The 25679-nt window shown below is 46.9% G+C and overlaps 3 protein-coding genes and 1 long non-coding RNA gene across 10 annotated transcripts; 2 read left to right on the forward strand and 2 right to left on the reverse strand.

The window, feature by feature from the left end:
* Window positions 1-5388: 5388 nt before the first annotated feature.
* Window positions 5389-12988, forward strand: LOC136449799 (rab escort protein 1-like). The gene is made up of 10 exons (XM_066449995.1): window positions 5389-6841; window positions 6921-7043; window positions 7235-7334; window positions 7616-7654; window positions 7831-8047; window positions 8148-8223; window positions 8376-8571; window positions 8703-8789; window positions 9028-9133; window positions 12616-12988. Exons 1-9 carry the CDS (start codon window positions 6084-6086, stop codon window positions 9115-9117), a joined length of 1686 nt encoding a protein of 561 aa, XP_066306092.1. The 5' UTR covers window positions 5389-6083; the 3' UTR covers window positions 9118-9133; window positions 12616-12988.
* On the reverse strand, window positions 9971-12605 carry LOC136449802 (uncharacterized). 4 transcript variants are annotated; one of them, XR_010758143.1, is made up of 3 exons: window positions 11810-12605; window positions 11025-11730; window positions 9971-10946 (listed from the first exon to the last, which is right to left on the reverse strand). It is a non-coding gene; the product is annotated as an uncharacterized lncRNA (long non-coding RNA). The 4 variants fall into 4 exon arrangements; XR_010758144.1 differs by having other exon boundaries at window positions 11052-11142; window positions 11257-12605; XR_010758141.1 differs by having other exon boundaries at window positions 11025-11142; window positions 11257-12605.
* A 571-nt stretch (window positions 12989-13559) lies between the features above and the next one.
* On the forward strand, window positions 13560-18172 carry LOC136449800 (uncharacterized). Of its 4 annotated transcripts, none has more exons than XM_066449998.1 (8): window positions 13561-13946; window positions 14227-14410; window positions 14583-14762; window positions 16060-16140; window positions 16252-16415; window positions 16991-17127; window positions 17539-17654; window positions 17729-18170. In XM_066449998.1, the coding sequence occupies exons 1-8, from the start codon at window positions 13735-13737 to the stop codon at window positions 17975-17977; spliced, it is 1323 nt and encodes a 440-aa protein (XP_066306095.1). In that variant the 5' UTR covers window positions 13561-13734; the 3' UTR covers window positions 17978-18170. The 4 variants fall into 4 exon arrangements, with proteins under 4 accessions (XP_066306094.1, XP_066306095.1, XP_066306096.1 ...); XM_066449999.1 differs by having other exon boundaries at window positions 14230-14410; XM_066449997.1 differs by having other exon boundaries at window positions 13560-13946; window positions 14230-14410; window positions 16060-16415; window positions 17729-18172.
* A 4022-nt stretch (window positions 18173-22194) lies between these two features.
* LOC136449801 (Holliday junction resolvase MOC1, chloroplastic-like) lies at window positions 22195-25180 on the reverse strand. Its single transcript, XM_066450000.1, has 6 exons — window positions 24705-25180; window positions 24502-24607; window positions 24300-24352; window positions 23755-23886; window positions 22953-23025; window positions 22195-22529 (listed from the first exon to the last, which is right to left on the reverse strand). Exons 1-6 carry the CDS (start codon window positions 25104-25106, stop codon window positions 22447-22449), a joined length of 849 nt encoding a protein of 282 aa, XP_066306097.1. The 5' UTR covers window positions 25107-25180; the 3' UTR covers window positions 22195-22446.
* Between the last annotated feature and the right edge of the window lie 499 nt (window positions 25181-25679).

The raw sequence follows: 25679 nt of genomic DNA on the forward strand, positions 1-25679 counted from the left end.
TAGTGAGTAGTGACAGAAACAAAGCAACATGGCACCCTATTTCTTGTTGTAGAGTACTCCTAAAAAAACTTTAGCATTCATGTGTTTAAGAGGATTTGCATGGTGATTTGAGTTTTGAGGATGAGACCAAGCGATCCTTTGAACCAAACAGCTTCATGTAGTTGTGCAATGTTCAGTAGGATAGGAATATTGAGTGCACATGTTTTGAAAGTTTTTGATTTAACGAATATAAAGATATTGCCAACGCATTATGTGTTAAAAGAGATGGCCAAGAGAAGCACACAATGAAAGCATACAAGATAGACATGGAAGAAATGTGGTAGAAAATCCAAAACTTGAAGCTCGACTTCGGTACAAGTTCCTGTCCAATAAATTTCTAAATTTGGCATATAAAGCGGGCATCTCTTTGGAATGTTGTTTGCTATGCACTTGATTGCCTTGGTTGTTAGAGAATAAATTCAATGCATCTACTGTGTTGCGAATGAAAACCCATGTACCGGCCCAGAAAAAAGTTGACCCAAATGTGTAGGAAAGAGATGCCCTTGGTGCCACACAAAAGAAAAAGGAAGTTTATTAAAAAAAGGAGATAGAGAACATGGTTAGATAAGTTATATAAGGTGAAGCGTAAAACAACTAAATATGTTTGTACTAGCAAACAAGAAAGCATGTATACTAGACACTGCCCCGCGCTTCGCTGCGGGTAGAGGGCGAAACACAACAAATATAAGCAAATATCTAAAAAAGGTACCCGACTATATAATCATGTCTCCCTAAACAAATGTCATATTCAATTCAAAGTGTTTAAGCTGGAAAATATATAATCGATCAGATTCATAACCACGCCACTTCAGGGTGGATCGGTCTCCTTATGTAATGCGCTAGCTCATAATATGTATCCGCAATGGTCACAAACCAAGCAAGAGATAACCAATAAGCTCCAGGAACAAATCAACACAGGATGAAAAAGAGGAAGAGCCTATGCCGGTTTATAAGGCATGAAATCGGTCAATCAATATAAGCATGTGTAGGAGACCGTGACGCCTAAGAGAGGGGGTGAATTAGGCAACTTAAAAATCTACTTCTTAATTATGGCCTCTTTTACTAACCTTAGCAGAACCTATGCAAAAGATAAATTATCTAAATGTGCGCCTATGATTTTGCTAGTGTGTTGCTATCTCTATCGTAAAAGGAGTAATACAATCAATGTAAATGTGGAAGCTTAAAGAGCAAGGTAGAGATATGCAAACTCCCGTCGACGACTCCGATACTTTTACCGAGGTATTGAGAAGCACGCAAGCTTCCCCCTAGTCCTCGTTGGAGCCCCTCGCAAGGGCTAAGCTCCCGGTCGGGTAACTCCGTAGAAAGCCTCAGGCCTTCCCCACGTGTAAGTGGGTCTCCGACGTGCCTTCCGGCAAGGCTCTCCCGGATGCTCCCCACCGTCTTCACTATCAAGCTTCCGGCCGAAACGCCGCGGGCCTTGTTCCCTCCGGTATACGGTGGCGGCCACACCACAACCGCGGTTGGTGTGATCTCGCAAGACTACAAGCCCCTTCGATGTACAACAATGGTGCGCGCAAGCACCGAGTGGTAAGAGGTATGCAAACCTCACTAAACACTAGGCCTAAACCTAGAGCAAGCGCATAAGCGGTGGTCTAATCAACCTAAGCACTTCGTAAAAGCACCTACACTAATCACTTAATGAATCACTAAGAACTATGCAAGTGGAGATCACTAAAATGGTGTATCAACACCCTTGATATGTTTCCTTAGCTCCACACACTTCAAATGGCCAGTTGGGGGGTCTATTTATAAGCCCCACTGAGAAAGTAACCGTTGGGGACGAAATCCTACTTTTCTGCTACTGATCGGACACTGATCATGTCCTGACCGGATGCGTCCGGTCGTCCCGACCGTTAGAGCCACGATCAACTGATTGGACGCTGCCAGCATCCAGTCACATGCCACTGGACGCGTTCGGTCACAATTTCGCCGCTCTAGAACCTTTCTGTACTCGATCGGACGCTGCAGTTCTGTGTCCGATCGATTTGCCGCCAGCGTCCGGTAGTACTAAATATGTTGCCAGTGATGATGAACAGTACCATCGGTGCGTCCGGTCGATTTTAGTACTCAGCGTCCGGTCGCTGCTGCTGACGCCTGCTGTTGCCGAGCCTCTTGATCGGAGAGTCCGGTCACTTTCCGCCAGCGTCCGGTCCAGCGTCCAATCACCTCTGTGAGCTCGTTTCTTCATGATCTTACGTACGGCTTGGTTCCTATCTTCGTGCTTGGACTTTTGCTTGATATCTTGGGTCTTCTCTTGTGCTCCTAAGGTCTTGCTTATGGTGTTGATCATCGGATCATCACGTCACCTTCGTCCAAGTCACGTCTTGCACCTTATTGAACTACAAAATAATCACTTGTAAATTCATTAGTCCAACTTGGTTGTATTGGTCATCAAACACCAAAATCCAAAGTAAATAGGCCTTGGGTCCATTTTCCTTACATCATGGATATGGTTAAATTGTCATATTAGAGAAAGAGGTTCCCATAGACTCAATGTAGTCATTTAAACTGTAAATAGAGCAAGATTATGTACATACCATAGGCATAGCAAAGATGATACAATGGATTTGTTTTTCTAATGACATCAAACTCTGAAAGGGTCTATGTAAATCAGTAGGTATCATGTATTATTTTTAGCCTCTTTCTTTCAATTTCTTTTTTTTTCTTGTACGGGGAAAGTTTTTTTTATCAAGCAAATCCTGTGGGTATGGAGAAAGTTTTTTTATCAAGCAAATACTGTGACTAATAGAAGCAAATTGTAACCCCATAAATCATGTGAGGTGGCCTAAAAGTGGACTTACATTTTTTGTTCTGGAACTCGGCGGCAACTTACTTCAAAAAGTGTAGTAGAACATTGAAGGGGTCAAAAAGTGAAGAGTTGTGTAATCTTTGCCTACGAATCAAGAAGACATGTTTGTAAGAGTGTAAACCAAATTTAGAATACACCTATGAACCTACAAATACTACCTAGACAAATAGAATGGGATGAAAGAAATAAGGGGTATTTAGAGAGATTTTGCCAGACTCAACCCTCGCATAATAAATTTGGATTCACTTATCAGTGACTATGTAGAACATACGAAAGATTAGAATTAGTACTAATTGTTTATGTGAAGCACTTTCAAAAAATAGTGTCATGACTGTGCATTTAGTGCAGGAAGGATAAAAAAGCAGGTACAATTCTTTTTTCTAATATTTTGAATGCTATGCAAACTAATGTGGAGCGCAGCCAATATGGTTTCCAGTAAACATCCAAAAAGCGACAATGCATTAGATTGTACGTAGTAGTATACATTAGATAACTAGAATGAATTAGGAGCTGCACTTGTAACTGGCATTGGCAGATTAGTAATGCTTACGAAAAGTTAACAACATTCAAAGTTGTAATGGATGTTTTGTACTAACTGCCACATGGATGATCTGAACATACATCGAACAACACTAATAACAGAGAAAAAGCATGTATGCATGGGTGGGCTTTTATAATCCTATATGTGTAGCTTGCATATGTGCACATAGATATTGAATTAGAAAGATGAGTAAGCACAGATCAAAGAATACAAACACGAATTAGTTCAAAGGTGCAAAGGTAGCAGTATAACTAATTAAAGAGTAAGAAAAGTAAATGCTCACCGAAGAGCAGACCTTTAAATTGTTCCTACTGTTGTGATCATGGAAGCAATCTTTCAAACAGAATCTGCAGGTACATGAACAGACGAGTCTATGTAGTAGATCTTTCATTGCATATAAGGATACAACGAAGGATCATATGAACACATGTGACCAGGTCCTGTAAAGCTTATATGATGATTCCAGTTAGTTTCTTTAATACATAAACTACACAGGAAGCATAGCACATGGACTTAATTTTAGGTCATTAGAACTTTAAACATTTACGAAAACTAATATGAAAACCTGATATGAAGGTAAGGAGAGGCAGCAGACCATAATGGCGCAATTGTCCGCTACGGACCTTTCGAGGTAGTCCAGGTTAAAGAGGAGCATACATGCAGAGGGCCTCCATAGCCTCGACAAATATTCCGCATCACCAGCTGCAGATCCATTTTGTAGGCAACCTAGAATTAGTTGGTACAAAATAACTAAACAGCCAACACATATAAATTGAATCCCAGGAAGCACAAACCTGGCGTACTTGCTGTAATGCAGATGACCTTGGCGTGGTGGACGTTTGCGGATTGAACACCATATCAACTGGCACGCACAGTAATTGAGCACCACGAAGCTGCGCAACGGCCTACCTCGTGGTGACCTATGAAGCAAGTCGAACAGTACCTACAACACAAATGAATGCATTCAGAAAAACAAAATTGAGCTACCGGTGTACCAAATTGGAGCAGGAAGGCGGCGCGCCCTAGGGCACGTGACGACCCCCGTTTCTCTTACCGAGCAGCAACGACGGGGGTGGGGTCCCGAGTTCCTCTCAGGGTGCGGCGACGGTGTCCCCCTGCTATTGTGCTCTGCCATGGAGGTCCGCTGTGAGGCCCATCGCAGCGTGCCTCCGCGAGTGCTGAGCAAGATTCGAGTGTGAGAGGGAAGGAGAGAGAGAGGGAGAGGGAGGGGCGACGCGGGGGTGAAGCGGAGGGCGTGCGGTGGAGGTGGAGGACGGCACGAGGGGAAGAGGCGGACGGTGCGCGATGGAGGCGGACGACGACGCGAGGGATCAGATCAATCGCGAGAGGGAAGGAGAGAGAGGGAGAGGGAGGGGCGGCGCAGAGGAGATGCCGAGGGCGCGCCGCGGAGGTAGACGACTGCGAGGGGGAGAGGCGGAGGGCGCGCGACGGAGGTGCAGGACGGCCTGAGGGATCAGCGGCGGCGGCGCTGAGGGAGGAGAATCGGGATAGGAATGAGGCGACGGTCATGAGGTCCAGGATGGACGATTTTTTTTCTATTTCTGAGCGAATGGTTGCGAGGCAGGCCACGCGTCTACGCGTAGACGGCACGTGTGGTTTCATACGTGAGGTGGAAGGTGTCGTTCAAACAGTAAAACAATACCGAACGATGACCGTCACATGGACAGATCGGACGGCAAGGGTGTGGCTGGGCACTGTAGGACTGTGACGGCTGAGAAACTAGCGATTTGATATATATGATGACATGATATGTTTGCAATTGCAATATGAACATTTCTATATGTTGTTGCCCATCCTCTACTAATTAGTTGCAATTTCGTTGGCAGCAAAAGAACCTCAAGTACAAGTGGAACTTGATGGCGAGAACAAAGGAGAAGCTTTGAACCGTTGGATTTGATTTGAAGGGTTGGATGCTGAAGGTAAATTATACGGTGACTTGCTAAGACTAGTTACCGAATCTGTGTCTTACGGACCCGTCTCCCGTCTCCCCGCCTCGCCATCCCCGCACCACCCCTCCGGCCGCCGCATTGTCGCCGCCGCTCCTCGCGGTCTGGCCCCTTGCCTCGCCGTCTCCGTCTCCGCCGCCCTCTCGGCCCGGCCCCTCGCCTCTCCGTAGCCTCCGTTGCGATCTGCCTTCCAGCGCGGGTGAGGAGGCGCCGGAATCTGGGCTGTCGCCGAGCCGTTTCGAGCCCTGCTCGATCACTTCTCTGCTCAACGGAAAGGAGACGGATTCGTGGGTCGTCAGCAGGCGCGGCGGCGACTTCATCGGGTGTTCGGCCGCTTTCGGCGCGCAAAGCGGACGACGCGTGCGCCCGCCCCCAGGGATGACCGTCGGTTGAGATCCGGTCCGAGCTCGCTTCTTCGTCTTCTTCTCCAGCTGCGTGCCCCAGTCCGAGCTTGTCTTCTCCTTTATCTGTCCACGATTCGTTTCAAAGCTCGCTTCCTAGCGAAGTCAGCTTCGAATCGACGCGTGGCCAGATAAATCTACTACAAACAGGGCCTTCCTCAGCGCGCTCTTGCACGGCCGATAGTGGCACGGGTTCGCGATTTGGCGGCTGAGTGCTGCGACGGCGGGAGGTAGTGTGCCGCCAGCACGGTGAACTGCCGCTCGTTGCTGCGGTACGCTATTGATCCCTAGATTTCCCAACGAACATGGCGGAGGCGGCTGCCCACTCCTCCAACTCGGCCGTCGACGGTGGCGGCGGTAGCGTTCAAAACGACTATCCCACCATTGACCCGAGCTCGTTCGACGTGGTGCTCTGCGGCACGGGCCTCCCGGAGTCTGTCCTCGCCGCCGCCTGCGCCGCCGCTGGGAAGACGGTCCTCCACGTCGATCCCAGCCCGTTCTACGGCTCCCTCTACTCTTCCATCCCACTCTCCTCCCTCGCCTCCTTCCTATCCCCTGAGGCCTCCCCACCCACCTCGTCCGCGGCGGCCGCCGCCTCCGATTCGCGTACCGTCGTCGTCGATCTCCACCGACGGAGCGTGTACTCCGATGTCGAGACCTCGGGGGCGGCGCCAGAGCCGGCGAGGCGGTTCACCATTGACCTGGTGGGGCCCCGTGTGCTGTACTGCGCCGATGAGGCAGTGGACCTCCTCCTGCGGTCGGGGGGCAGCCACCATGTGGAGTTCAAGAGCGTGGAGGGGGGCAGCCTCCTCTACTGGGAGGGCTGCCTCTACCCGGTGCCAGACTCGAGGCAGGCCATCTTCAAGGACACCACACTCAAGCTCAAGGAGAAGAACATCCTCTTCAGGTTCTTCAAGCTTGTGCAGGCGCACATTGCTGCCGCATCAGCTTCTGCTGATGAGACGGGAGAGGGGGATGCATCTGCCAAGATACCTGAGGAGGACCTGGATCTCCCCTTTGTTGAATTCCTCAAGAAACAGGGGCTTCCCCCCAAGATGAGAGCGTAAGGGTGTTATGAATTGGTCGAGTATATGCTATTTTTAGCAGCATGACTAAGATTGGGCTCTGTGTGGTGTTTGCAGGGTCGTGCTGTATGCGATTGCCATGGCGGATTATGATCAAGATGGTGCTGACCCTTGTGGGAAATTGATTACAACGAGGGAGGGAATCCAGACCATTGCTTTGTACTCCTCGTCCATTGGGAGGTGAATTAGCTTGTCTGAACTTTTCCTTGTCCACTTTGGAAAACCATATATATATCATATTATATAATGCTTTGTTTATTAATCCACCTTTCATTTAGCTTTAGAGAAGATATATGTAATCTAACATGTAAAACCTTAAAATAACATAGCTGTGGTGGTATAATTTTACATCTTATTTTTCACCACACCAGGTTCGCTAATGCAGAAGGCGCTTTCATTTATCCTATGTATGGGCATGGTGAGCTGCCTCAGGCTTTCTGTCGCTGTGCTGCAGTTAAGGGCGCCCTATATGTAAGATGATCTTCACAAGTATGCGTGGCAATGTTTTTTGTGCTCTAGCTTTGGCTATAGTTTCTTTAGTTGCATGATTGTAGCATCTTTCATCCCAATTATCTGTAATTGGTACATTGCAATTTGATTGCAACCCAAACATTTAGGAACAATGATGTGGTAGTCTTGGGCTTGACATCTCTCTGCTGGAATGGCATCTGACGCCTTCTTTACTTCTTCTTTTTTAATAACATGTGCTGGTTTCCTCATACTTAGCCTTAACAACATATCTTATTGTTCAGGTGTTGCGGATGCCAGTGGCTGCAGTTCTTATGGATGAGGTATGATAATAAACTAAAATCTATGGTGGCCATATTCCTGCAAATTTGTTTTTGCCTGATGTCATTATCATACACTGGATCCTTTTGAAATCTTGCTTATTTCATCTATGTTTCATCTTTATGCACAGCTTCTATTTGCGTTACTAACCTGAAATAATTTATACTTTATTGATTAGGAAAAGAAGCATTTTGTAGGTGCCAGATTGGCATCTGGTCAGGATATTTTGTGCCAACAATTGATAATTGACCCGTCTTATAAGATTCCTACCTTGGACGTCCCATTTGATGGTTCAGAGTCTCACTTTCCAAGAAAAGTTGCGAGAGGGGTATGCATAATTAGCAAGTCCGTGAAACAGGGATCATCAAATGTTCTGGTTATTTTCCCTCCAAAATGTAAGGACAACTATTCTTTTACTTGTGTTTATGCCAGATCTTATTGATGTATTGGTGATCTTGGTTCTCTTTGTTGATCCCATTTCTACTCTTAATTTAGCACTAGAAGAGCAGCAGGTCACAGCTGTTCGACTTCTTCAGTTGAGCAGCAATCTCACAGTATGTCTTCCTGGGATGTAAGCTATCTATCCTATCATTATAGTATGCATCAATGTAATTCTCTCATGTACTTGTTATATCTACCAGTCTACCGCCAGGAACCACTATGTTCAAAATTGCCCTATAATATAGGCAAGTAACTTACCTCACAAGCTAATCTCACTTGCAGGTTTATGTCATATCTGTCTACTCCCTGTACGGATGTCTCAGCCGGAAAGCAATGCATAAAAAAAGCAATAGATGCTCTTTTCAGTCCTCAGGCTTCAGATGGTTCGGAAGGCCATCTTGAGACAGCCAGTGAAAGCACTGGGGATGTGAAGCCAACACTAATCTGGAGCTGTGTGTATGTTCAAGACATCACACAGGTGCATTTCTATTTGTTATCAATATGGACTGTATTCATGTTTGTTTCAGTACTATAAACACATTGGTTTTTCAGGTTATATATATGTGTTTTTATATTTAAAGCATTTGGTGTCCTGTCTTGCACTATCAGGAAAAAAATCAGGGAACATCTTTATTGTCATGCCCCATGCCTGATGAATACCTGGACTACAGAAATGTACTGGGATCAACAAAAAAGGTATTACATTCTGTGAACTTTTTCTGTTTCTTGTATGATGTACACATGTACCTGCATGAGAAATTAGGTCTGAAACTCTGGTTGATCTGTAATTCTGTCAGTATCAGATGGTTATAACAATTTTCTTCGTAATATACATCAAGAGTACGCTCTTTTGTGACAGCTTTAGAATGGATGATGCTTCATTTACACCACTAGCTCTGTCCTGACGAATTTGTTTTCTTATTTTCTTTTACAGTTATTCGCAAGTATCTATCCTGATGAAGAGTTCTTACCTAAAAAGTCAGCTCCTGTATATGCCGATGATGACTCTGATTTTGCAGAGTAAAACCATCTTTCTAGAGGTATGTCTTTGCATATGGAACTTTCACTAGGAGCTCACATTCTAGCTTATTACATATGAAAATATTTTCTGATACTGGGACAATGTTTGCTCCTATGCAACATACAGCATATGGAAATATTAGTATCTTTGCTCATTGGCATATAAATGTCTTGACATGCTGAACTTTGTGCCATTTGTTCATATTGATGAAATTATCACTGGCTATAAATTTTGGTGATTAAGATTTTTGAACAATTTTTTAGACTCCAGACCGATAGGCCCTGCTTTATAGAGAGCAATGTTTTGCTGGGGAGACCAGCTTACAAAGGGTAGCACTAAGTTATACCATTACAAGTTTAAAGCGGGCTCTCTCTCTCTAAACTCCCTCTTCCTCAAACAAAACCTGAAAGATAAGATACCCAACATTGCATTCAAAGTTGACACGCTCCCACTATAGCTAACAGGAGCTTCAGCTAACCGGCTGCAGCGATTATAGCCGATCCATCATGTCCTCCGTTACCCTTGGCACCCAGCCTTGTTATTCTGCCTTGAGGAGAATGCTCCATTTCTGCATAAGAAGTAAAGCACGATGAACAACGACAATGGGTGAACTCACCGTTGTATTCTTAAAGACTAACTCCATTTCTAAACAGCCAAAGGCTCAAACCTATACATCCCAGCAAGGCAGCAAGTATACCAAAATCACCCTTTCTTTCCTCTTACTAGAATGTAATATGCTCAATTGAAACTCCTCTATACTCATTGGCATGGAATTCCATCCCAGCACTTCTCTGAAGGACCACCAGACACAATGTGCAATGGCACATTCAAAAACAATATGGTCACAAGTCTCTCTCAACCCGCATAACTTGCAATTTTCCTTGTCCGGCCAATTGTGGCTAACCAATGGGACTGCTAATTGTTTTTTTGCGAAACAGTAACTTTATTAAAACTTAAGTAAAGTCTTTACAAGAAAGAGTGACAATCCACTCCGGAAAACAAGCAAAAAACACCTGACACTCCCTAGACCTAATCGCAAACTGCGCCAAATCATGCGCCAAATTATTCTGGACTCTACTAATCTGAGAAAACTCAATCCTACTCAACTAACCCCCAACCTCGCGCGCCTCAATGAGTTGCCAGATCGCCGAACGGTCACGGGTGTTCTCTTTGAGCTTGGTGACCACCGAGTGGCAATCTGATTCCAGAATCATCGGGGTCTCCGGCCATCTATGCGCCAGATGAACACCTTACAGACAAGCATGCACTTCAGCTTGTTCGGCATCCCTGCAATGGAATATGACACGCCAGGCGGTTAGTTTCAAAGCTCCAACCCAATCTCTAATTACCACTCCAATCGCAGTGTCGCCGGTCAGCTGATTGAAAGCAGCATCAACATTGATTTTGAAAGTACCCTGTGGTGGAGGACTCCATATCTTCTTAACCTGACCCACTGCCGGAACCTTGCTTTTACTCGTACTCGGTAGCAGACTGCGTTTTCCTTTGTTATCTGAAGGTCTCCCTGTTGCTGGATGGTGAACAGTGAGTGCATATAACGATTCAGAAAGATGACAGCTACCGATGAAGGCCGAAGCACCCTCATGTATAACTTTATTTCGTATATGTTCCAAGTATGCCAGAGAAGCAAGAAGAAGCTAGCCAATACCTCCATGGAATAGTTGAAAACAATCTGCAGTAACCACTCGGTCCTGCTCTGATGGCAGGGAGCAATGGTCTCTCATTGCCGAGCGAAGCGCAGCAGCATGGGGGCACCTGATGACCGCATGGTAGGCATCTTCGGCCTGAGTTCCACGCAGCTGACATATATCCTGCTGCTCAAGATGACGGTGCTTCTTATTGACACGGGTAGGCAAACTATTGTTGACAATTTTCCAGATAAAAACACTAACCTTAGAAGGAACTTTAACACTCCATACCTTCTTCCATACCGCGCTACCCTGTTCTGAACTTGAGCTGGTCCCAATCTGACCGACACCATACTGATTCCAGACAGCAAGCCTGTATGCACTTTGGACAGAGAACAAGCCATTTTTCTCATAATGCCAAGCAACAAAATCAGAAGTACTAGACGGCGGCAACTTGATCTTAAAAATCTCTGAAGCATCACAAGGAAAAAAGTACCTGCGCACGGCTGTTTCATCCGATGTACCATTATGATCAAGTGGTGCACCCATCGCAGTCTACACAATCGTCTTGGACCAATTGGTTTCAGACCATGACCTCTTGGGAGCCAATTGTCACACCAAATTTGAGTGGATCTGCCATCTCCTATCCTCTTGATGACGCCTAACTTTAACAATTCCAGCCCATACTCAACTGCTCTCCATGTTTGGGATGCTTCTCCCGCAGGAACAGAATCTAGCAGCTCGCCCTCAGGAAAATATTTTGCTTTAAGAACTCTTGCGCAAAGGCCATCAGGATAAGCTAGCAACCTCCATGCTTGCCGGGCGAGCAACGCTTGGTTAACAAGTCTGAGGTCCCTGAACCCCATAGGCCCATACCTCCAAACCCTTTTGGCATTAACATTTTCTCCCATGGGATCCATTGCATCTTTCTTCTACCATTTTCAGCTCCCCACCAGAAAGCACGTATTTGCTTCATGAGTTCTTCACACAATGTCAGGGGCAGCTTGAAAACACTCAGAACATAGATAGGTAAGGCCTGGGCAACCTACTTGATCAACACTTCCTTCCCAGCAGCCGACAAATTTTTTTCCTTCCACGCCACCATCCTCTTATGAAAACGTTCCTCGAGGGGTTGAAACAGTCCCCGCAGGACCCATCCATGAGGGGTCGGGAGGCCCAAATATTTTGCTTCAAAATCTAATCTTTCCACCCCCAGCGTAAGGTGCACTTGATCTGTGATCTGCTGGTCAAAATTCCCATTAATCAACAGAGAGCACTTATTGGGACTGAGAAGCTGACCTGAACATTGCTCAAAGGTAGAGAGAACATCCTTGATAACCAGCGCCTGATGCACAATGGCTCTGAAGAATAATAGGCTATCGTCCGCGAATAACAAATGTGACACACTCGGTGCCCTCCGACACACCTTTACTCCATCAATATTTCCCAGCCGCTCATTGTGCTTCAAAAGAGTAGACAAGCCATCAGCCACAAGCAAGAACAAGTATGGTGAAAGCGGATCACCTTGCCTTAGACCACGTGTAGGGGAGAAGGGCTGCGACGGCAACCCATTGAAGCAATCAAGGAACACTCTTACTTTTAATTTGCTGCTCTGCTATGGAAAACTAGTTGAATTAAGTAAGGGGAAGTAGGGAGCACATACCTGTGACCCGAAAAACAATACATCAAATGCACTTCCATGCTGACAGCCTGGGATGTCTGAAAACTTTGTATATTGTCTTGAGAACAAGGCCGTGACCAATGCAAAATATGAATTATTGCTAAGAATTTGCTGTGGGGAATGGGAACCATATATCTTTGTGCACTAAGTATTTTTTTTCCCCAATACTGACAGGGCTTTATCATTTGGTTGGAGAACGCCGTCACTGAAGATGCATGAAGGCATCATCCTCTATGTCGTGGTGTTCCTTGAAGTTCAGAGGGCAAAAGAGCGTCGCAAGGGGAGCCTGTGGGGTTGATGGGTAGTTGTGCTGGATTTTCAGAGGGCATTAGTAGGTAACAGTTGGTAGGAGGGATGTGGTAGCATATTCATATTCACCAAATGCTATATGGACACATTCTGCGATGCTCGGTGCAAATGGCCTTGTATGGACTCGCAAACCTTGTTGTACACAGGACCACAGCAAATACGGGATACATGCTGAACGCTCGATATGATTCCCCAATTAAGTCATTTGAACGAGAGAGAGGGTAAATGGGTATTCAAACGACTTCTCCCCCCTGAGGGTAGTTAAACTGTTGAGTGTATTTTTGGACGGCTAAAGCTGTGTGCAGACTGCGTTTTCACGGTACTCCTTCCGTTTCAAATTATAAGTCGCTTTAATTTTTTTTTGATACATCGAATTTGCTATGTATCTATATATGAATTATGTCTAAATACATAATATATTTGATATACCAAAAAAGTCACAACGACATGTACTTTGGAACGGAAAGAGTATCTTTGTTTTTGGTTGTTTTAGGTGAGGTTTTGATCTTCACCTTGCAGAATTGGGTGCCATACCCGAGCCTATAGTAATGTGTTTTTTTATCGATCATCAGTCTGTTTGTTTTTTTCGCAACATTTTGTTTGTTTGTTGATGAGTTCTGAAAGATCGGCGTTGCATCTGTTTAGTTTTCTACAAGAACAATCTTAGGACGACACGGGAACATGGGCTCATTGCACAAGGTCAGAAGGATAATGTTCTTATCTTGCCCAACCAGATTCCACGTCAGTAATGGCTCCCATCCCAGTGCTGCAAAATAAGTAAAAAAAACTGTTCTTTCGCTGACTCGTAACACAAGCCAACAGGGCCAAAGCTGCTCTCGGTGCTCGGAGCCCGAAACCCAGACGCAACCCCTCCTCCGTCCTGGACTCGCGCCTCGCTTTCCTCCCTCCCTCCCATTCTCACCCGCCGAAGCTTCTAGGAGCTCATCGGCTGAGCCCGAGCTAACAAGCTCACCGGCGGGCAGCATGCTGGCGGCGTCCACCAAGGTCGGCTCTAGGCTGGCCTCTCCACACGCCTCATCGTCCGCTGCTGCTGCTGCTGCTGCGGCGGCGGCGCTGGCGAGCTCCCCCGTGCTGGGCTCTGGGATGCTCTCAGGCGCCGGGTTCGGCGAGACGGGAAGTCATCACGCGGCGGACGCGCCGCCCCCACTGCCTTGCAGTTCCTCGGGCGATTCAAGGTGAGCATCAAACTTCAGAATTCAGAACCGCCGAGGGCCAGACTTGGGTAGTGCCATTGCTTTATCTCATGATCGGGAGCCTCAACTGTTCGTTCGCAACTGATCTGATGACTACCTGAATCAATTGCTCCCTTGCCGCCAGGAATTAGCTTCCCAATGATTGATCAACTCCTAACTCACACCTTGCAAACAAGGGAAATGTGCTCAGTGATTTCTCAGGATCGGAACAGTTGGTTTCCTCATCATTATTTCTTTCAGCTAAATCTGCACTACTTTGTAGTAGGGAATATTATTATCTATGGAGGAGGTTGGTGAATCAAAGTCAGTCAACGCTACATCGAGGCAAAGTGACTGCTGCATTGAGCCACCATGTTTTTGGTGCAGGTGGTTCCTCACGGAATCAACATATCTACAGATATTTTTCATCTTCTTCTCATCAAGGGAGGATATGGGCTGGGAGCAAGGTGTGTTCAAGAATCATACATACCCATTCATTGGTTTGGTTTACTTACTATTCTTTTGTGGACTTCGGAGATGATTTGACTGTTGTTTTGAGATACTTGTTCCAAACAACTTGATGATGTGCTTTGCATTAGACTTTCAATCATTATTATTTTAAGTAAGTTCCTATTCCAGGTTCTACGTGACCTGCCAGAGTATGTAAAAATTGTGGAAGTAGGGCCACGAGATGGTCTACAAAATGAAAAGGACATTGTACCAACACCTTTAAAGGTTGAGCTTATACGAAGATTGGCCACATCCGGATTACCTGTTGTGGAGGCAACAAGTTTTGTATCTCCAAAATGGGTACCTCAGGTATAGGCTTTATAAGAGCTCTCGTGATCGCACAGATTAGACACCTGTTTTATCTGCACCTACTGTAGACATTGATTTTCTCAGGACCCCGATTTACATCTTGGGTTTTTTCTTCAATATGTTATTGAATTTTCATGGAGCAAGCAGGACTGAGGCTGTTTATCTATCTTTTTAGATATATTTGTTGCTAGTTATGTTGTGCAACATTCCAGAGTTGTGAAACAATTAATGCTCCTGTTTATCATAAAGATGATTTTCTTGTGCCAATATGTCATAGTAATGTCGTATTTCTTCCAAAGTATTAAAGATTTTTTTCCCTCCTAAACTAAACTGGTATAGTATTTTTTTTCTATTGTTTATTAGTAGAAAGTTAGAAAATGGTGAGACCTTCGACATCAGAACAGTCATTTGGATTGGGTTCTGACTTATTTACATTGCCTAAATGAGTGTGAGCATAATCTTACTCTTTCATTGGAGTGTCACCAGAAGATTTCATGGAGTGAACATAACATCATGGAGTTTTTCAGTTACACAAACCCCCTTTCCAGCGTCACCAGAAGATTGCTGCAATATGGTGGTTACTCTGTGTGGATCCTTGGCAGGGATATGCCACTCTCTAAAGGCTGAATGGAATTTATGATGTTAAGTCATGCCAGTAGAATCAGTTGGTACCTTGGATCCTATAGAACTTCTGTATCTTTGTTTTTCTCTTCACAACTAATATTCCTCTAGTATCGTATCCATTGGGACGGAGCACATCTGTTTTCAAAGGTTATAAATAGCTTCTCCAGTTTAATTGATTCTGTATATGTTCTGCTGCTGGATATTGGCACTGTTGCCTGGTCGCAGTACCCTGATATGAATTTGAGTTTCCAATAAAATGGATAACGTTGGGATTGTGGATACTTGTATACTTTTAAAGGAAGGAATTATCTAAATAGAGGAAACATTACAAAGATGATGCACAAGATCTGAAAAGATTTACTGAAAATAAGAAAAGTTTACGAGTGTGAGATTGACATAAACAATTAGTTTCACTGCACCATGGAGAAAACTACTGGAGTTAAGTTTCAGGCAGGATAATTATCGGAATTAAGGATGGAAGTGAATCTCTTGATTGTACACTTTTATGATTGGTTCATCGTTCTTTTCATATTTACAGGCATTGGTGTCTTCTTATGTTCGCCTATCCAGTCCTTATTTCACTAAAATTACCTTTCTGTTTCTTGTCTGTTAATTTAATGCTGCCATGTAATGACTAGTCAGTCTCAATAATACTATTTTTTTATTATCATAGTTAGCTGATGCGAAGGATGTTATCGAAGCTGTTCAGACTATTGAGGGTGTACGTCTTCCTGTATTGACCCCAAACCTTACGGTGAATTATGTCACTCAGATGCCCTTTCTTACTATTTTTATGGATATCATATATTGTACATTTTCTGCCTCATTCAGTATCCTATTATTTTCCTTGGTCACCACTCGTCAGGGATTTGAGGCAGCTATTGCAGCAGGGGCGAAGGAAATCGCAATATTTGCATCAGTTTCTGAAGGTTTTTCTAAGTCAAACATAAACTGCACCATCAAAGAGAGCATTGCCCGTTATAATGATGTTGCTCTTGCTGCAAAAGAGAAAGAAATTCCTGTCCGAGGGTGAGCTCTTCTACTCTGTTGCACTATCAAGTTTAGTTCTTCACACTTTCAAAATATCAGGATATGTTTGTACAAGTTAACACAGTAGCTAGTCTAGTACACATTTTATTATTTGCTGGCTGCAAATACAGTCTACTAGATTTTGTAGATAAATCCTAAACAATAACTCATGGGCCAAAAGAGCTAGGTCATCGTGTAAACCAATAGTAAACACTAGCATGAGTCATGAATATAACTTGCCTGAGAAGAGGCACACTACACCTTCGATCCTGCTAGCTTGAGCAATTCATGATTTCAATCTTTACTCCCAGTTTGCCACCTCTTCAGCCTGCACCTATCTTCAATGATGTTTACGTTTCTGACCATGTTAATTTCCTGCTTTTGCTGCGAGTCTCTTGGCCAATCTTGTATACATATTAATGTGATCATGAGAGACTTTTGACGAGTGCATGTTTTTTTTTAAAAAAAAATTTATTGGCGTAGTGTCACGTGTTATGATGTTGGCTGAAATATTTTGGGTTTGCTACATGTGCTGAAGTTGATATAATGTTGCTCCTTGTGGCGAGAAAATGTAGGTATGTTTCTTGTGTGGTTGGATGCCCAGTAGATGGACCAGTACCACCTTCCAACGTAGCTTATGTAGCGAAAGAACTTTATGACATGGGCTGCTATGAGGTTTCACTTGGTGATACCATTGGAGTCGGTACCCCAGGTGATATTACTTACATTAGCACGCCTATTTTTGTTCCTTTAAAATATATTAATATTTTGTTCTACTGAGCTAATTTGTTTATGCTGCTGTTAGACATTGATTTGCTTAAATAATTTTTTGGTGAGGGTAACGCTGTCTTTCTAGAACTAGAGCTAGACTTTGGAGATGCTTATTGGTATGACACTAATCTATTTCATTAGATCCTTGAACAAATAACACAACCGGCCCTTCATATAATTTCAAAGATGGAAACCATCAAAACATCATGGTAAACCATCAAGCGTGCGTCAACCACAATCTTCTTTTTATGTCCAATCAAGTTCCGTTATTTTGCTTGATTCCCATTTTCCAGCTCAAGCCTTGTGGACTTCTGAAGATTCTGAACAGTTTCAACTTTTCTCCTGTATCCAGGTACCGTGGTTCCAATGCTTGAGGCAGCTATGTCCGTCGTTCCCGTGGAGAAGCTTGCTGTCCACTTCCACGACACCTATGGCCAGTCCCTCTCAAATATTCTCATCTCTCTCCAGGTAACAACAAACTGAGAGTACCATTTACGCAATCTAAAGTGACAGTGATCAAACCATGTCCTCTTGCCAATCAGATGGGAGTCAGCGTGGTGGACTCCTCTGTCGCCAGCCTCGGTGGCTGCCCGTACGCAAAGGGTGCGTCAGGGAATGTGGCGACGGAGGATGTAGTGTACATGCTCAACGGGCTGGGCATCAAGACGGGCGTCGACCTGGGTAAGGTGATGGCCGCCGGCGAGTTCATCTGCAAGCACCTGGAACGCCAGTCTGGGTCCAAGGCAGCCACCGCTCTAAGCAAAGTTACAGCGAAGGCTTCGAAACTCTGATGCTAGACTAATTTACCATGATCCCCTACTGCAGATAATTGTAGTAAAATTAGCATAAGGTAATAAATAGACTGAGGCTATTCAAGGCAGAAGCAAATAAATACAGCAATTTGATTCTTCCCTCAGAGCTAGTAGATTTCTGTTTATGTCCATCTAGCAAAATAAGCGCAGCCTGTCACTCAGGACACAATGGAAAATGTCTAATGCATTTTACGAAAGTTAATGGGTTAGCTATGATCTCTATTGCGGTTTGCAAACTTACAGCAGATTCAACCTCAATATCTTATGTACCTGATTGGGACCTCCTAAGCAAACTGAAATATTTGCAGTACCATCAATCAATTCAATACAGAAAATGGCAAGTCAATCAGCAATCACCATAGACATCAAACTGGGGTTTTGCTCGACTTCCCTGATGGCAGCACAAGGCTTTTCCTGATGGGATAAGTCTCTGTGTTGGCTGGTCTTGGTGGGACTGTAGCATATGGTCTTTGTGGCTGTATGGTGGTTTTGCTGCACATCAAGGACAACATCCTTGACTGGCTAGGACATCATCTTAGCATCTAGGACCGCATATGTTTTAGGACAGCATGTTAGCATCTAGCATCCTTGGCATATGCTTAGCTAGCTAGCAGCCTATAAATATGTATCCCCAACCCCTCAGGTTGGTATGGCATTTGTGTGAGAAATAAACCAGAAAATTGCCCCAACTCCTAGTGTCATCCTCTCTCGATGAAAGTAAGAATTCTGCTACTACCAAGAGTAAGAATTCAGCGACTAACAACTGGTATCAGAGCCGTACTATCCTATAGCCTGAGCATCTCCTGCTCATCTCCTTTCCCAGCCTCGCAACAGCCCCAGCTGGGAGCAGCAGCAGCTCCAGCCGCTCCTGCTCACTCCTCTCCCTCATCTGAAGCAGCCCTCTCCCCACGCAGCAGCCCCCTGGTAGCGCGTCATGTCCGCAGGACAGTCTCAGCGCTCGGTCGCCTCGAGCACGCGGCGTTGGCAGGAGGCCGAACTTGCCGCGGCAGAGGAACGCGAGCGAGCGGCAGCAGAGACTGCTGTGGCGGCGGCAAGGGCGTCGAAGCTGGCAGCAGCCAGAGCGGAGGCGGAAGCGGCGACGGCGGCGGATCAGCACGTGCGGCGACAGCAAAGGTCGAGGTTCTACGCTGCAGCATCAGCAGCTCCATTTCTGCTGACGACAGTGCCGACGTGGACCTCGGGCTGCTGGGGAGGCAGCGCGAGCGCGGGCGGCGCAGTGGGCAGCCGCGCACGCCCACGAGCGCGGCGGCAGCCCAGACAGGCGCGGACGCGCCGGCGGCGCTCCTGGAGGAGGCGCGCACGGCAACGGTGGCAGACGGGTTGATGGAGAGCGCGGCCTTCACAGGCAGCGTGGCTCTCTCTCTCCCCTCGGATCGGTACCGTGGTTACCACGGGCTCCAGGCTGTTGTCAGGGATGTCGGCCCCGGCAGTGGGTGGCCTACCCTCATTAAGACCAACTACGTTGAGTGGGCTGCGGTGATGAGGGTAAAGCTCTAGGTGCGGCACATGTGAGAGGCAGTCCGGTACGACGATGTCGACTACGACCAGGATCGACGGGCGTTGGATGCCCTCATCGCTGCAGTCCCGTCCGAGATGCAGTTCTCGCTTACCAACACACGGACTGCCAAGAAGGCTTGGGACGCCATTGCTGCGGCACGCATCGGCAGCGACCGCGCCCGCAAGTCCACACTGCAGGCACTTCGCAAGGAGTGGGAGAACCTAGCCTTCAAGCCAGGTGAGGATGTTGATGACTTTGCTCTCCGTCTCAACACTCTGTTGCAGAAGATGGTGCAGTTCGGCGATGACACCTACGACGAGGAGAGAGCTGTCGAAAAGCTCTTCCGCTACGTCCCCGAGAAGTACAAGCAGATGGCTCGCTCGATCGAGTCTCTGCTGGATCTCTCCACGATGTCGATCGAGGAGGCAATAGGTCGCCTCAAGGTCGTCGACAGCGATGAGCCACAGTCTCTCTCGGGGCCCATCACCACTGGCGGGAAGCTCCTTCTCACTCAGGAGCAGTGGGTTGCCTACCAAGGTAACCGGAAGAAGGGGGAGCCTTCTTCCGCGACAGGCAGCCGCAAGCGTGGCAAGTCGCGCAGAGACGCCCAGGCCGGGGCGCGAGGACGTGCCGAGGGTGATGCCCGCGGAGGCGCCCAGGGCGGCGCCGCCGGCAAGCACAAGCCGGCACGAGACGACACCTGCCGCAACTGCGGCTAGCTTGGCCATTGGGCCAAGGACTGTCAACAGCCACGACGCGGCCAGGCCCATGTCGCACAGGCGGAGGAGGAGCCGGCTCTGTTCATGGCACATGCAAGCATCGAGCTACCTCCAGCGGCACCGGCCGCAGCGGCTCTCCTCTACCTTGACGAGCCAAAAGCACACGCCCTCCTCGACGACGGCTCCAGCAACGACAAGACTGACGGGTGGTGCCTCGACACCGGCACCACCCATCACATGACCGGTCGACGGGAGTTCTTCACCGAGCTTGACTCCAGCGTCCGAGGCTCCGTCAAGTTTGGGGATGCCTCCGGCGTGGAGATCAAGGGCGTCGGCTCCGTCACCTTCACCGCCGTGTCTGGTGAGCACAGGCTGCTCACCGGAGTCTACTACATCCCCGCGTTGAGGAACTCTATCATCAGCTTGGGACAGCTGGATGAGAACGGTTCGCGCGTGGTGGTTGAGGATGGAGTCATGAGGATTTGGGATCGCCGTCGTCGCCTTCTTGCCAAGGTAACCAGAAGCGCAAATCGACTCTACGTCCTTAACGTGCAGGTGGCACAACCCCTCTGTCTCGCTGCTCGTCGGGATGACGAGGCGTGGCAGTGGCACGAGCGCTTCGGGCACCTTCACTTCGAGGCCCTGAAGCGGCAAGGTGCTCTGCCTGCGCAAGGCCCTCTATGGCTTGCGACAGGCACCGAGGGCGTGGAATGCCAAGTTGGATTCCACGCTAAAGGGAATGGGTTTCGAGCAAAGCCCGCACGAGGCGGCCATCTACCGACAGGGCAGTGGAGAAAATGCTCTGCTGGTGGGTGTCTACATCGACGACTTGGTGATCACTGGCACCAAGGATGCGGAGGTGGCGGCATTCAAGGAAGAGATGAAGGCCACCTTCCAGATGAGTGACCTGGGGCTTCTCTACTTCTACCTGGGAATCGAGGTGCACCAGGATGACTCCGTGATCACGCTTCGACAGACCGCCTACGCCAAGCGCGTCGTTGAGCTAGCCGGGCTCACCGACTGCAACCCAGCTCTCACTCCGATGGAGGAGAGGCTGAAGCTGAGCCACGACAGCACGACGGAGGAGGTGGACGCTACGCAGTACCGGCGTCTTGTGGGGAGCCTTCGCTACCTCGCCCACACATGGCCAGACTTGGCATTCTCCGTCAGCTACGTTAGTCGGTTCATGCAGCGACCAACGACAGAGCACCAGCAGGCTGTGAAGAGGATCATCCGCTACGTTGCGGGGACTCTCGACCACGGCCTCTACTACCCTAGGTGCCCTGGGGCGGCACACTTCGTCGGGTACAGCGACAGCGACTACGCCGGCGACATCGACACCAGCAAGAGCACGAGCGGGATCCTCTTCCTCCTCGGCAAGTGCCTCGTTAGCTGGCAGTCGGTCAAGCAGCAGGTGGTGGCCCTGTCCAGCTGCGAGGCCGAGTACATAGCGGCCTCCACCGCTTCGACTCAGGCGCTCTGGCTCGCTCAACTGCTTGGTGATCTCGGCAGAGACACTAGAGCGGTGGAGCTCAGGATGGACAGCAAGTCCACTCTGGCCCTGGCAAAGAACCCTGTTTTACATGAACAGAGTAAGCACATCCGGGTGAGGTACCACTTCATCCGAGGCTGTTTGGAGGAAGGGAGCATCAAGGCAAGCTACATCAACACCAAGGACCAGCTTACGGATCTGCTTACCAAGCCTCTTGGGAGGATCAAGTTCCTTGAGCTCTGCTCCAGGACCGGGATGGTTTAACTTTCTCACAAGACAGCGCACAAGACTTAGGGGGAGAATGATGGGATAAATCTCTGTGTTGGCTGGTCTTTGTGGGGCTACAGCATATGGTCCTTGTGGCTGCATGGTGGTCTTGCTGCCCATCTAGGACATCATCCTTGACTGGCTAGAACAGCATCTTAGCATCTAGGACAACATCTGTTTTAGGACAGTATGTTAGCATCTAGCATCCTTGGCATATGCTTGACTGGCTAGCAGCCTATAAATATGTATCCCCAACTCCTCAGGTTGGTATGGCATTTGTGTGAGAAATAAACCAGAAAATTGCCCCAACTCCTAGTGTCATCCTCTCTCGATGAGAGTAAGAATTCTGCTATTACCAAGAGTAAGAATTCAGCGACTAACATAGGCTGCTAACAGAAGAGCCTCTGCTCACCCTTACAAATGGCAAGTCAATCGGCAACCACCATAGTCATCAAACTGGGGTTTTGCTGAACTTCCCTGATGGCAGCACAAGGCCTTTCCCATAGGCTGCTAACAGAAGAGCCTCTGCTCGCCCTGCGTAAGGACAAAAACACATCACCGGCCTCAGTCAAACTATACAAAATATATTACCAACTACTCTCGATGAGTCTTTGAATAAAATGGATTATGCTACCCATTAGTCAAAAACTATATAACTCATCTCTACTTTGGCTAATGTGCATTAAATCCACAAGAGCATACCTCCCTCCCAATTTGTCACAAATATTAGCTAATGTGCATTGCAAACCAGACCAATTTTGGTTTGACTACTTTTTCAGGGCACCTTGCACGACAGCACACAGAAAAGCAACATTTATACAACATATTTGCATCAAATTTCTTCCAGATGGTCAGGCAGAATAAGCATTAACAGAAAAGAGAGACGCTAACAATAATGTTAGCCCTCAGTATCAAAACTACTTGAAGATAGGCAGTTAGCGTTAGGAGGATGCATACCATGGTGTTTTTTCAACTTCAAGGACCGAGCTTTGTCAGGGAACAAAATTGAAGCAGCTTGTCTGCTATCATCCTGTAAGAATTGTACAGTGCAAATATAAGAGAACTATGTTAGATCTGGAATTAGCAGACTAACAGAAGATCGATGCTGGCAAGACCGCAAGACAAACACTTCAGACGAAAGGACAAAATTGTGTTCAGATGCCTAAGTAAACAAAAAATCTACATATATGCCTAAGTAAACAAAAAATCTACAAATATGTTTGTTTTTATCTGACTCCGACATCAATGTATAACGAAAGGGTTGCACCAGAATTTGATTAAAACATTCATTTTCCCTATAAGACTTGGCTATCCTACAATAAGGTTTACTCATTCAACTAGCATTTCTCTTTATATTCTTTTAAGTAGACATCTTGCTGCACAACCTTACTGACATATAACCAGAATAGCGAAGGAAAGGTTGGGCTGGAGTAGACCTGATCATGGGGCACTTGACCTGACCCGCCCCAAAAAAAACCCCGAAGTGACCCGACATGATTTTCAACCCATGACCCGACCCAACCTGAAAAAACCCCAACCCAAAGTAGGAAAACCCGAGAAATAGCTGGCAGGTTAGGCTCAGGCCAAAGATTTTGACTAGACATTTTTTTTTCTAGCCCAACCCGACCTGGAGTTTGATCAGGTCTAGTAGGCTGGAGTTGGCATTAGTGGCATATATTAATTAACAAAAACAGACAAACTTTCTACTAAATGAGGGGCATGAAGCTATTGTATATGCCACATAACAAGAGAAACAAACCTTTGGTGTTTCACTTCGGGATAGCCCAAAGTAAGCCTTCCATGTCTGGGATGCAACTGGAACAACTGAAAACCCAGAAGCCACTAGAGAAGCAATCCACAAGCCATATGAGAAACCAGTGCTCCACCATCCCTGTATGCCAGAAAACAATAGAAGGGAGATTATTGGCAAATTCTGGAATAATTCAAAACACATGAAATTCAATATTCAATCGGCATGACTAGGTTCCATGTTCAATAAAATCGTGGACCAGGTGTAGCTAGATCCCATTATCTTAGTGGCATGCCTAGCTTCGGCTTATGCGAGAATTAGCTTAGAAAACATGAATATACAAATGCTAAGGACATTGTTCAGTAGTATTGGTCATCAGCCTGTTCCACTAAGTATAGATATAGATAGCACTATAATCCTCAAAATTACTCTCATAGGCACTACCTGACAATAACTTCTGCAAGAATTGACGCACAAAAAATCAGTTTACTAACTACAATAATCTTGAACAACGAGCATTTAGCGGCATATTGTTCGGGAGCCAAGGAACAAACCAGCTTTCCATCAGTTGGAAACGGGCTAGACTTCTCAATGTATGCCATAGTTCCTTCAAAAATGACAGAAAAATACTGTAAACAGCTGTGTATTCGACATAATGGGTATAATGATGAGAGAATATGGTCACTGATTTACTACAACTACTGAGTCTTATAAGGGTGGCCATAATGCCACTAAGTTTTCTCCAGGGACAGTTACCAGGAGGCGCAGCAAGGCCGCGGAGCAGTTGGATAATGGACTTGGTGTCCAGGCGTTTACGGATGACCTCTGACACCACAATGTGCACGAACGGATTGTCGAGCACCTGCATGATGCGAATTTGCTTTTACTAAAGCACGCTTGCGCAAAACACATATGAATGCTAGCCTATCCGACTATCCGAGCATGGCTGCCGGTCGAACCTGAGAGGAGCCATCAGGCGAGAGGACGGCGATGGCGCCTCGAGTGTCGGGATCCACCCCAATCGCCCACCCGTTGGGGGCGGCGTCAGCACCGGCGACGTCGTCGGTCGGCAGCAGCGAGAGGGAGGCGAGCCAGGGGTCCCGGGGCTCAGCCTCCGCCAGGAGCTTCGCCCGGGCCTTGGCACTCGCGCGGGACCTCGGGGTGCGCGCGGCGGCTGCAGGAGCGGGCTCGCGGCGGCAGCGGCAGCGGCGGGGGCGGAAGGGCGGGGAAAAGAAGGAGGCGGCGGCTGCGGACCAGTGCGGCGCGGAGCGGCGGAGGACGGCTGTGCGGAGCGCATTCATGGGGTCTTGGTTGGCAACCGCGGCCGATGCAGCTCCGACCGCGGCGGCGGCAGCTGCCATAATTCGAAGGGCTGCAGCGGGTTTGGAGGGAGAAGAGGGTTTTGCTTGTTCCGCGGCCGGGGATAAGGCATCGCCAGCCAGGCAGGCAGGCACGGCACTTCCACGGGACCTAGTGAAGGAATTATTGTATATATTTTCAGTTCGATTATCAAATATACTCTCGCCCTCCCAAAATAAGTCTTCATCTGGCTTCATGAGAAACGAACAATCTCAACTTTGGCTATATATTTAAAAATACTAATATTTATGATATTAAGATAATTTAAAATTGATTAACTTCTCGAAATATGAGATGAACTTTTTTTTGGGACGGAGTGAGTGCACTTTTATTTAGTGAATTTTAGGATTTGTTTGTTGGATTCGAGAAACTTCGTTCGGGTGTTTTAAAACCCTCTCCAACACCCAAAATGTGTACTTTACATTGGAACAGTGCTCTGTCAGGATTTTTGTGTCTCCGATGGTTTTAGGACAAAGACTTTTAAAACTGATATATATATTTTGGAGGCTAAATTTACCATTTTTAAGTGTCGCTATGGTATTTATCGTGGTCAAAATTTCTTAGATTTAACTAGG

The sequence above is a fragment of the Miscanthus floridulus genome, chromosome 5, assembly GCF_019320115.1.
Source record: "Miscanthus floridulus cultivar M001 chromosome 5, ASM1932011v1, whole genome shotgun sequence".
NCBI classification, from domain to species: domain Eukaryota; kingdom Viridiplantae; phylum Streptophyta; class Magnoliopsida; order Poales; family Poaceae; genus Miscanthus; species Miscanthus floridulus.

Excerpts from the sequence above, each read along its gene's own strand:
- LOC136449799 (XM_066449995.1), top strand. The coding sequence starts at position 6,084 with ATGGCGGAGGCGGCTGCCCACTCCTCCAACTCGGCCGTCGACGGTGGC. Across the intron at positions 6,842-6,920 it reads CTTCCCCCCAAGATGAGAGC|GGTCGTGCTGTATGCGATTG; the intron begins GTAAGGGTGTTA and ends TGGTGTTTGCAG. Across the intron at positions 7,335-7,615 it reads CAGTTAAGGGCGCCCTATAT|GTGTTGCGGATGCCAGTGGC; the intron begins GTAAGATGATCT and ends CTTATTGTTCAG.
- LOC136449800 (XM_066449996.1), top strand. The coding sequence starts at position 13,735 with ATGCTGGCGGCGTCCACCAAGGTCGGCTCTAGGCTGGCCTCTCCACAC. Across the intron at positions 13,947-14,226 it reads AGTTCCTCGGGCGATTCAAG|TAGGGAATATTATTATCTAT; the intron begins GTGAGCATCAAA and ends ACTACTTTGTAG. Across the intron at positions 17,655-17,728 it reads ATATTCTCATCTCTCTCCAG|ATGGGAGTCAGCGTGGTGGA; the intron begins GTAACAACAAAC and ends CTTGCCAATCAG.
- LOC136449801 (XM_066450000.1), bottom strand. The coding sequence starts at position 25,106 with ATGGCAGCTGCCGCCGCCGCGGTCGGAGCTGCATCGGCCGCGGTTGCC. Across the intron at positions 24,353-24,501 it reads CGGCCTTGCTGCGCCTCCTG|GAACTATGGCATACATTGAG; the intron begins GTAACTGTCCCT and ends TCATTTTTGAAG. Across the intron at positions 22,530-22,952 it reads GAAGTTGAAAAAACACCATG|GGCGAGCAGAGGCTCTTCTG; the intron begins GTATGCATCCTC and ends GTCCTTACGCAG.